General features: G+C 44.3%; 1 protein-coding gene across 1 annotated transcript in view; it reads right to left on the minus strand.

Moving 5' to 3' along the window:
• Positions 1-8,753, minus strand: part of LOC141162501 (uncharacterized) — a 64,272-nt gene extending 55,519 nt beyond the window's left edge. The window contains exons 1-2 of the mRNA XM_073648671.1: positions 8,569-8,753; positions 6,122-6,451 (exon numbers count right to left, since the gene is read on the minus strand). Coding sequence (XP_073504772.1) covers positions 6,122-6,451; positions 8,569-8,638 — 400 coding nt within the window. The 5' untranslated portion in view covers positions 8,639-8,753. The remainder of the gene's footprint in view (positions 1-6,121; positions 6,452-8,568) is intronic.
• Between the last annotated feature and the right edge of the window lie 3,538 nt (positions 8,754-12,291).

Below are 12,291 nucleotides of genomic sequence, written 5' to 3' on the forward strand. Positions count from 1 at the left end.
ATACAACCACATCCCGGTAGGTTCCACCAACTGTACCCCGGCTTACCTAATGAGGGCAAGGCCTGGTAAGTTACCTGTTGACCTGGAAATGGGAGTCCTGACACCCGAGGACACTTCACCAGAAACAGACTGGGACACGGAGAGGCAGCAGCAGTACCGGAGAGTACAGGAGAGCGTGGAGCGAAGTCTCTGTCAGGCTAGGGAAAGACAAGAGAAAACTTACAACCAGTATGCTCCCGCTGTTCCCCTGGTACCCGGAGAGCAGGTCTTGAAGAGGAAGAGACGGCTCCACAAGTTGGACGACCAGTGGGAAAAGGACCCGTACACCGTACTGCCCTCAAGCCACGAGAACCCGAAGGTTTGTACCATCAGTAAAGACGGAGGGGAAACCACAGCTATTGTATCCCAGGACCACCTGAAGAAGTGTCCCGAACAACTGAGGAACCCTGAAGAGGAACAAGAAGACCATCGACCCGTAGAGGAAAGGGGAAGATATGGTTAGTACTGTGCTCGGGGACTTCCCTCGGTCTTGGACTCAAGTCAATGGTGCAGTTGTGGTACCCGTACTCACCTTCCTCCAACCAGCATCCCAAGCACCTACGGAGCAACAGGTAGAGCTGGAAGAACAGCCGGTCCAGGAGGCAGAAGACCCCACACCCGCAGACCAGGAGGATCAACCCTCTGCTTGCAGTGAGCCTGCCATATCCCTAGTGAGCCAAAGAGCCGGTAGACAGCTGCCCAGTTTACCCTTGACAGCTCCTACACCCTGTAGTTCAGGGCTAGGCAGTCAGCTCCGTAGGTCCACTAGGGCCACTAGAGGCCAGTTACCCGCACAGTGGAGGATTTGAAGTGTATAAATTGTTTTATTTATGTTTACCTGTGTATTGTTGCTTGTGTATAATTTTGTGTTTCTAGTTATTTGTAGGAGTCCTTGGTGGATTTACCGTGAATCCTTGTACATAGTTGGAGCGTAACCCAGGACGGACTAAAGACTGTTAAGGACTCGGGGTAGGACAAACCCCTACCTGGTTACGTCTCCCTGTTTTGGTGAAATGGACACCTTGCTTTTCTTCAAAGACTGCACCCGGTTGCGGACACGCCGTAACCATCTTATGTGTTTTTCTTATTGTATTGTTATTGTTATACCTTGTTATGTTTTTCTAAAAATATGTTTAGTCCCGGAGTACTAAATTTCACTAGGGGGGAATGTGACACCCCAGGGGTCTGGTTGCCACAGTGATAGAGATATTACGTCTGAGAGCAGGTGGGAGGTCCTTTGGTCAGGGATCCTGTGCATGCCACACCTCCTGCCCAGTCTTGGGAGGGGAAGGACTTCCCCTATATAAACCCGGGGCTGAAGCAGGGTTAGGAGTCAAGGAGAGTAGAGACAAGAGACAGTCATAGGAAGAAACAGCTGGAGCTCAGTGGGAGCAATACTACTACGAGTCAGGGGCTGGCAGCTGCAGAGCTCGCCCTGACTGAGAAGCTTTCTTACCGGACCCGGCGTCCGAGGCTGTGGGGACTAACTCCTACCCAGCAGCAGAAGCCGACCGGCAGGGGATTTCAGGTCCTCAGGCCCAGAAACCCGAAGGCACGGTCACACGTGTGGGACCAGCACCGCCATCGTGGAGCGGAAGCCAATAGAAGGCCCCGAGTCACCGGCCATACGGGTGAGCACCACACAGTACACTCAGGGACGTGGGCTACTTATATCCGCTTCTAGCAAGGTAGCCAGAAGAGTACAGTCAGTTTGGGAGGCCTACAACTCCGCCTGGCCAGGGGAGATCCCATCTGCTCAAGGACTGACCAGGCCCCGTTCGCTAGCAAGTACTCCGGGAGGGTCTATCGTTGTTACCAGTAAAGACCCTGAATTACACCGCACCGTCTCTGAGTGGTTCCTGCTACCCCCATCTTCCACGTCGGCTGCCCTGAGGCCATACCCCTCCCGTTGGGGGTTATACTATCACGCTGCACAATTCTACACCGGCCTCAGCGGTCTGCCCTGCAGCGGCAGCTCCATAGCTGCAAATCAACGGGTGGCGTAGTCGACACTCAAATAACATCTATCAAGACTGCCACACACTGAGTCTGACTCCCTGGGCACGGACCGGGTCCCCGCCACTCGGAGACTACAACCCTCATCTGATCCGGTTCCGGGTAAGCCCCCGTGCGCGAGACGCTGCGCGACACAGCAGGCCCAGGGGCGCGTCAGCTACATGCGTTCTCCTCTTGCCCCGCTTCAAGTGGCCGAGAGGCCCAAATCTAAAAATGGAAAAATGAACAGCTCTTCGGAGTGTCCAAGTGTGGGATCAGTTTTCTCTGGGCACTCGACATGGTGGGAGGGAGGAGGATCAGGGTGAGGAATATGAGGTCCAGACTCACGGCTACTGAGACTTGACTGTGTGGAAGACAGGGTGGTGGTTGTGGTGGCTAAGTGACTGGAAGCATTATCTGCTATCCAACCAATAACCTTTTCACACTGCTCTTTGTTCAATAGTGGTCTTCTGCGGTCCCCTATTAATTGGGACAGGAAGATCGAGTGAGAAGATGTGGGTGTTTGTTGTGGCACAATTTCAGCTTGCCCACGGCCTCGGCTTCTGCATGCACCATCACCATCACATCTAGTTCCCCGCCCCTTGCCACGTGCCTTGCCCATTTTAAATGGAGGACAATATCTTCCACGCTCACTACAAATGGCTGAATTTGGAGCGAACTTATATGTGATTCATGTGACGGACAAACCACAGTTTTAAATACCTGGCCTGTAGGTAACTATTTTTAACAGCAAACTGGTGTCAATAGCTTCATTGACACACTGAAACAAAATTACTATGGAGGCCAAAAATGGCAATATTTTCAGCGCAATTAGATGTGATCCGTGTAACGGACAAGCAAGTTTTAAATAGCTGGATTTTTAGCGCTGTAATATGGAAACGACCTGGCTGTATTCTGCAGTGCCAACAAGCAAATGGCGCAGAAAAACGGTGTTCTCTGGATTGCTTTTTAAGCAAATAATCAGGATTAAAATAAAAACAATATATATTCCTGGCCCCTGATACCTGGGGCTATTTAAACAAATATCTGTAAAAGCAGCAAACAGAACTGGAATGGACCCTCTTGCTATGTACACTGCAGTCTGCTATATACCCTGCCTGCCTGCCTAGCACTGATATCCCTGCAGCTGTATTAGTCCTCAGAAGGACTGTTAGTTGAGATGGATATGTGTCTTTATAGTCTGGTATACCTACACTAACTAGAAACAAGCAAATCTCTCCCTAGCTCAGCAGCAGCGCTCTCTACACTGTATGATTCTGGAGTGACTGTGACGAGCATGGCAACGCCAGTTCTGATATAGACCTGATAACGCTGTGCGGCAAGCCAATCACTGTAATGCCACAACCAACATGGCTGTGGCATTACAGTGTGTGGCAGACAATCCCTGCATGTTGATTGGCGCTCTTTAGACCACCCGCCGAGCAACCCCGGAAATACTTGGCGAGCGCCGAGCATCTCGAGCAGTGAGATGCTAGGGCGAGCACCGAGCAGTAGCGAGCATGCTCGCTCATCACTAGTCATAAGTATTCAGACCCTTTGCTCAGTATTGAGTAGAATCCCCCTTTTGAGCTAGTACAGCTATGAGTCTTCTTGGGAATGAAGCAACAAGTTTTTCACACCTGGATTTGGGGATCCTCGGCCATTCTTCCTTGCAGATCCTCTCCAGTTCCGTCAGGTTGGATGGTGAACGTTGGTGGACAGCCATTTTCAGGTCTCTCCAGAGATGCTCAATTGGGTTTAGGTCAGGGCTCTGGCTGGGCCAGTCAAGAATGGTCAAAGAGTTGTTCTGAAGCCACTCCTTTGTTATTTTAGCTGTGTGCTTAGGGTCATTGTCTTGTTGGAAGGTGAACCTTCGGCCAAGTCTGAGGTCCAAAGCACTCTGGAAGAGGTTTTCATCCAGGATATCTCTGTACTTGGCCGCATTCATGTTTCCTTCAATTGCAACACCCCCATAGCATGATGCTGCCACCACCATGTTTCATTGTTGGGATTGTATTGGGCAGGTGATGAGCAGTGCCTGGTTTTCTCCACACATACCTCTTAGAATTATCACCAAAAAGTTCTATCTTCATCTCATCAGACCAGAGAATCTTATTTCTCATAGTCTGGGAGTACTTCATGTGTTTTTGAGCAAACTCTATGCGGGCTTTCATATGTCTTGCACTGAGAAGAAGCTTCCGTCGGGCCACTCTGCCATAAAGGCCAACTGGTGGTGGGCTGCAGTGATAGTTGACTTTGTGGAACTTTCTCCCATCTCCCTACTGCATCTCTTGAGCTCAGCCACAGTGATCTTGGGGTTCTTCTTTACCTCTTTCACCAAGGCTCTTCTCCCATGATTGCTCAATTTGGCTGGACGGCCAGGTCTAGGAAGACATCTAGTGTTCCCAAACTTCTTCCATTTAAGGATTATGGAGGCCACTGTGCTCTTAGGAACCTTGAGTAATGCAGAAATTCTTTTGTAACCTTGGTCAGATCTGTGCCTTGCCACAATTCTGTCTCTGAGCTCCTTGGGCAGTTCCTTTGAACTCATGATTCTCATTTGGTCTGACATGCACTGTGAGCTGTGAGGTCTTATATAGACAGGTGTGTGCCTTTCCAAATCAAGTCCTATCAGTTTAATTAAACACAGCTGGACTCCAATAAAGGAGTAGAACCATCTCAAGGAGGATCACAAGGAAATGGACAGCATGTGACTTAAATATGAGTGTCTGAGCAAAGGGTCCGAATACTTATGTCCATGTGATATTTCAGTTTTTCTTTTTTAATACATTTGCAAAAATGTCTACATTTTTGTTTGTTTTTTTCAGTCAAGATGGGGTGCAGAGTGTACTTTAATTAGACAGAATTTACCAAATGGCTGCAATGAAACAGTGAAAAATTTAAAGGGGTCTGAAAACTTTCCATACCCATATATATATATATATATATATATATATATATATATATATATATATATATATATATATATATATATATGCTCGAGTCGCCAGAAGAAAGCCATTACTGCGCAAATGCCGCAAAGTATCTCGCCTATAATACACCAAAAAACACAAAGACAAGCCTCAAAATTTCTGGTACAAGGTAATTTGGAGTGATGAGACCAAAATTGAACTTTTTGGCCACAACCATAAACGTTACATTTGGAGAGAAGTCAACAAGGCCAATGATGAAAGTAACACCATTCCTACAGTAAAGCGTGAAGGTGGATCGCTGATGTTTAAGGGATGTGTGAGCTGCAAAGGCACAGGAAACTTGGTAAAAGTTGAAGGAAAGATGAATGCAGCACGTTATCAGCAAATACTGGAGGCAAATTTGCACTCATCAGCCCGGAAGCTGCACGTGGAACGTATTTGGACGTTCCAACATGACAACGATCCAAAACACAAGGCCAAGTTGACCTGTCATTAGCTACAGCAGAACAAAGTGAAGGTTCTGGAGTGGCCATCTCAGTCCCCTAACCTCAATATCATTGAGCCACTCTGGGGAGATCTCAAGCGCAGAGTTCATGAGAGACAGCCCAGGAATTTACAGGAACTGGAGGCTTTTTGCCAAGAAGAATGGGCAGCTTTACCATCTGAGAAATTAAAAAACCTCATCTACAACTACCACAAGAGACTTCAAGCTGTCATTGATGTTAGAGGGGGAAATACACTGTACTAAGAAATGGGGTATATGAACTTTTGATCAGGGTAATTTGGATGTTTTTGGTTGTCATTAAGTTTAAAAAGAGAAAACACAGTAGTTTAACAATAAATGGCTTCACCCAACCAATAACCATGAGTGGAGAAAAAGGTTTTTTGTTATCATTCATATTCTCTGAAACAAGGCCAAGAAAGGAAAAATTCTGCCGGGGTATGTAAACTTTGGAGCACAACTGTATATGTGAGTACACCTCACCGAGCACTATGTCTGGTAGAATGAAGATAATGGGAGAAGTTATCAACTCTAGATTACCAATAGGTTTGTAGGGAAACTCTGTATCTTTGTATTTCTTCAATATCAGCAATAATATGACTCTGGCAAAGCTTACTTAAGATAAATATATAAGAGAAAATAATGGACTCACCTCCAACGTCCAACCAGACCTCCTTCTCCTTCTTCTCCAAGTTGTAGATCACTGAACACTTGTACATCCCACCATCAGGTATTTGTATATTAGAAATAGTCAGAGTAGTTACCCCAGTTAGTAATTCTTCTCTGCTCAGGGAATATCTAGAAGAATTTGTCCTTACAGTTTTATTGTAGCTCAAGATTTCTTTATTTAGAAAGTGCCAGAATATTGTGAGACGATTGAGATCTACAGGAGGTTTGTCCACCGTGATCAAGAAAGAAACCGAAGCGTCAGATCCCAGCCTGGCGTCATGGACGGGGCGTGCAGTCAGCTCTAGAGATGACACTGTGTACAATCACATGTATACTCATTATCTAATCACCAGGTATTTATATACCGACCGCTAAATAGTAATGTTATATAGTCGCTGCAGAGTAATAAACATCTGATACCAAAGGAAGGAGAAAAGACCAACTGCCCATCTCCCCGATGTTACTATTCCACTGTGGATCCAAGACAATGTTTACAATGTGATCAATTGTTGGCTAAAATTTAACAAGAAATGATCATTTTAAGCAACTGATGACAGACAGTCCTCATCTTGATAAAAGTCCCCATGTTTCAGACCGTTAAGTTAAAATCAGGACTGTAGACAAGTACATGAATGTATTAGTTAATATGGACTAAAATGTGTACGACTGCATCAGAGGAGCCAGGATTCACCGTATCATTGTTCATTCTATGGTTATCTAAAATAATAAACTTCCTTTTTTCTAACGTGTGTGGTCACCTGTAGCGTCAAGAAGTCAGAAAGACATTTCCTGTCCATGATAGCATGTCTAGCACAAACACCGAGACTTCGTCACCAATGTAAATATATCGCACACCTGAGGAAGGCTGTTATCAGCCGAAACGTGTTGTGTTTTTATTATTTATATTTTTAAATAAATAACTGTTTTATTGGAGACACATATTGCCCCTACTCTAGTTTTACCTTTCACTGTGGGAGCGCCATACACCTGGATTATACACTGCCTATATTCACCTCGTAGACTGGCTCCACTCCTTCTCACTTAGTCCTGTGCTCCTACCGGTCTTATGGAACCAATATCAGGCAGCGGCCTCAAGTGACCACCGCACCCCATCTGTGTCCACTAATTGTCTGCAACCTTCACACCTTCACATATTGCCCAAACATTAAGATTTTTCTTCCTGTAAGGGGAAAATGTGAAAGCTGCAGCTGATCAGGGTCACTGCTGCGGCGATCAAGTCACCTCCCGGCTGGATGGTAAGCACAAGAATTTTTTTATTTTTTACACGTCCCTCAACCCATTAAACCCTTGCCATTCCCTGACATATATGTACATCAGGTTGAGTGTAGACGCTGGCTGTGTTGTACAATCAGCAATTCCCTCTGATAGCAGTGATCAGAGCTAGCGCCGATCGCTGCTGTTTTGTCAGTTAGATTCCACTGTCAATCACGGACAGCAGCAAATAAATGGTTCTGTTGCCAATAAGCACATTCAGGCCCCAACTGGCCTTCCCAGAATGCTATTATGGGATGCTGATGGGTTGCTATGGCAAAATTAAGTTGGGACGCTGTGTAAAATGTAAGTAAACAAGAATGCAATGATTTTGAAATTTCTTATAGCCATATTTTATTCACAGCATAACAGAGAATAGATGAGAAGTTGAACATCGGACATTTCTCTATTTCTAGAGAAGTCATCAGTTTCTAGAGGGGTCATTCTCCCCAACTCCTCTGCTGAGCGGTCAGAGGATTACAGCAGGGGACACTTAGGACAGGTGAGTATAAGGATTTTTTTTATTTTATTCTTATTTTTACGGGGGAGCAGACACTATTACTCTCATCATTGTCCCTGCTGGTGCTGATCGCAGCGCCAGCAGGTAACCATGATGAAGGCAGTGTTCAGCACCTGGCGCTGGGGAACAGCGCTAACTGTACACTGATGCCCAAGCGTCGATATGTGTCAAATGGATGGCATCCGTATGCGGTACATGTTTACACGGACTCATTGACTTGAATTGGTCCGTGTGATCCGTGCTGCCGGCCAAAAATTTACATGTCTACATGTGGGTCATGTGGTCCGTGGAAACACACAGAGATGTGCACAGACCCATTAATTTGAATGGATCTACGTGTATCAGTGTCTACAGTACGTGTGTAAACTGTCACCACTCGTATCAGAGATTCTGAAGTGTGAAAGAACTTTTATGTGATCCATCTCACTGAAGAGCCCCAGGCTCATGGAGCGCACACGGTAGATACAGCTTAGGTAAATGCCATAATAGACCCTTCTAATATCTGATCCCCTTCCAGACCAAGACCCTCAGGCTAATGATTACACAGATTAATAATTACAATCACCATTTGTGCCCATTTTCCATGACACCAGCGTATTCTCTTACTTAGTGGATGACCCCTGTAATATCGCACTGACCTGAGCGACCCAGAGCCAAGAAGAGGAACATCCTGATGACATCCATTAGATAAGGCCGATATTTTTGCATTATCTTCTCCCCTGGATCAGCAGAATAGTGCGGAGAACAGGAACGTTTCCTAGAATCCCAGTGGCAGACGGTCCTCCGAGGACTTTCATTTTCTGAGTACAAAGTGCAAAGTCCTTTCCTCAACTTTCCCTTTCTATAATATTACTTATCCTTCTTTTTACATTGGGTGTGCAGAGTATGTGAAGCATACGGCAGGAGCATTAACTCTTTCAAGACACATTTCTTTCTTGGCTTGTGACTCGGCTCCTCCGATATTGTGACCATTGCATTGTAGTAATTACTGGTGTTAGGTGCTGGGCCAGGACTTTAGGCCTTTACTGCAGTGTCAAAGCAAGGAAGTCAAATCTCACTAGTCAATATGTTTGCATTATCCTCTTTCCTATATATTCTATATAACATGAAGAACATTAATGCTTACTTTCCAGTGAAGAGGTCCAGATAGAGCACTTTTTTCATCATTATCTATTTTTCTTTTCGACTTAATGATACCCTTCAGGTTTACAACCCATATATTTAATGAGGATCCGCCATCTCTCTTAACATGTCTATGTAAGTAGGTCTTTTTTATTTTATAGAAGAATACACTACAGGACACAACAATAATACATTGCAGGACACAAAACAAAAGAACAAAACTCCAGAACAGAACAAGACGACAAAAACCCGACACAAATCACAGAAAATAGAAGCAAAATAAATCAACCCAAAAAAAAAATGGGAAAAGATTCGACCTACTGAGAAAAAAAAAAGAAAAATTAGAAAATTAAAGAAACAAAATAACCATCTCTACAGGAATATATACATTAAATAGATTGCAACCCGCATAATAAATCATGTGGGTAAGGGGTCTACAGAAGAATTAGAACCCCCATCACCACAAAGCCTACTCAAAACCAAATATATGCAAATAGGAGAACAGTTGAGTAGAATGGCAAAAGAGACTTTATTACATAAATAATTCATTAAAAGTAAGTACATCACATCAACAATTTACCACATAAGTACAGATTTAGACATGCGGACATATTGTCCCCCGTATTTTGTTAATAAGGGCCTCTACAGAGAGTTTCTCCCAGGGATCATAGGAAGTGCTCATACTGGAAACAGAGGAATGAACACATGGTCAGACCAATAAAGAATCACTAGTGTTTAGGAAATAAGGTCCACTCAATCACAAAACCACATTGCACCTCACTTACCCAATAATAGGAGGGCCCAGAACTACAGGGGGCCGCACAGGGACAGGGCACAGGTTAAGGAAAGCCTCGACGTGCGTTTCGCCGGTGGAAACACTTGGCTTTTTTACATATACACTTTTTTTTATATATAAGCAATAAATAAATATAAAATCCTATAAAACCATCGGCCCAGCTTTATTCATACTAATTTACACAAACCCGCACAACGTTCACACTGTCCTATATACACTTAAAACATGCCGTCCTATATACAATATTATATACAATAAAACCACTATAAACACAAAACACTAAACCTAAATATAATGTAACACGCAGCGTATATACAACCGGAAACTAATACTTACCTACTGGTCCCACATGTCTATGTAAGAAAATTCCTGAAATACAAAAATTGGCTTTTTTTTGTTAGAACTTTGCATTGTGTGGTTCCTTGTTGTTTAGGCTCAACTGGTGAGGTGGATCCTCTAAGTCCCAGGGTTAGGTGGGCACATGGAACCTGGGTGTTGGCGTAGCAAGCAGGAAGGCCTGTAGAAAACGAGGACTTGGCACACTCAGAAATCTCAGGAGAAGCAAGACAGATGTAGCGGAAGTCAGCAGGGATTGAAGCAAGTTAAAGCACAATGTGCACAGAACGTGCAGTACAACAGTAGGAAGTCTGAAGTCTCAATTCTAAAACATAGGTGTGTGTCCTAATGGGCCTTCAAAAAGGATTAGGAGATGAAGTCATTGAGCCGCATCGGGCAACCTGCAAAACCTGACGTGGAGCACAACAAAGGGCAGTAGACCTAGGTGAAGGAAGCAGACATGGGATACCCATGACAGGTATGTAACACTTGTTATTTAATTTAAAAAATGTAATAATAAATTGACAACTGTGTGTAAAGTAGAGAGAAGGTTGTTGACACCTTCTGAAAATATTGCCGCTTCGGTTTTGTTACTATGATATGCAACCCTAATGTATTCTTGCATGCTGTTGTTTTATGCAACTCTTTAATGTAGATTTATTGCAATTCATCTCAAATGGGACTGTGAAAGAATAAAGCAGCTGGGAATGGAAGGATTACAGCTAGCCAGCCCAGATGGTGGGAGTAAGACGAGCATTACTTCCTAGTTAGTAGAGATGAGCGGTGATCGACTAGAACTGTTCGCCAATCTCAAATTCGAGCTGTTTTGGGCGGTGTTCGAGTCATTCGACGAACGCGAACGATTTGGAAAAAATTCGGCTGTTTGAGGTTATGTTCAATAACTGTTCGTGCACCAAAAGCGTGTCCTGCATGTCTGGCGCTATTTAGAGCACCAATCATGCAGGGATTGTCTGCCACTCACTGTAATGCCACAGCCATGGTGGTTGTGGCATTACAGTGGTTGCCCAAATTGATGGGAACAGTGCTCACAGTGAAACATGAAAAGCCGGCAATTCAGCAACGGCATACACCGGTACCCGACAATTTAGAACAGAAAGAATAGAGCATCACACACAGATTAGATAGATAGAAACATGTCAGTCACATATATATGAAGTACAGTGACAGTGTTGGTTACTGTACTTGTCATTTAGTGTTAAAGGATTTATTTAAAAAAAATAATAGTGTTTTCATGCACCGTCTCTTTAAAAAAGCCGGCCGGCAATTCAGCATCTGTACCCGACAATTTAGAATAGAAAGAATAGAGCATCATACATAGATTAGATACATAGAAACATGTCAGTCACATATATAAGAAGTACAGTGACAGTGTTGGTTACTGTACTTGTCATTTAGTGTTAAAATAAAGGATTTATTAAAAAAAAATTGGCGTGGCGTTCCCCATAATTTTAGTCTCTAGCGGAGATTAAGCAGACGGCTGGGGCAGATGTTTGAAGCCTGGGAAGGGGGTAATACCCACGGAGCTTCCCAGGCTACTAATATCAGCCCCCAGCTGAATACCTAGCCTTTACTAGCCATTAAAATGGGGGACCCCAAAAAAATGATGTGGGGTCCCCCCTATTTTAATAGCTAGCAAAGGCTAGGCAGACAGCTGGGGGCTGATATTAATAACCCAGGAAGGGTGCCATGAATATTGGCCCCCTCCCAGGCTAGAAACACCAGCCGTCAGCCACCCCAGAAATGGCGCATCCATAGGATGCACCAATTCTCACACTTAGCCTCGCTCTTCCCACTGCCCTTTAGCGGTGGCAGTGGGGTAATAGGGCTGGGGTTGATGTCAGTTTATAATGCCAGCTGACATCAAGCCCAGGTTAGTAATGGAGAGGTGTCTATAAGACGCCATTACTAACTCGATAGTCAAAGTTAAAAAAAAAACACAAACACCCAGAATAAAGTCCTTTAATTGAAAAAAACACACAATCCTTTATTGTTCTAAATTAAACCATACTTACCGTCACGCCCATTCCAGCTGAAGCCAATGATCTCCTGCAATAAAAGTAAAATAATAAACCAACCTCATCCTTAC

This window comes from Phyllobates terribilis, unplaced genomic scaffold (genome assembly GCF_046119375.1).
Source record: "Phyllobates terribilis strain yellow unplaced genomic scaffold, ASM4611937v1 Scaffold_9__5_contigs__length_417890890, whole genome shotgun sequence".
NCBI lineage: Eukaryota > Metazoa > Chordata > Amphibia > Anura > Dendrobatidae > Phyllobates > Phyllobates terribilis.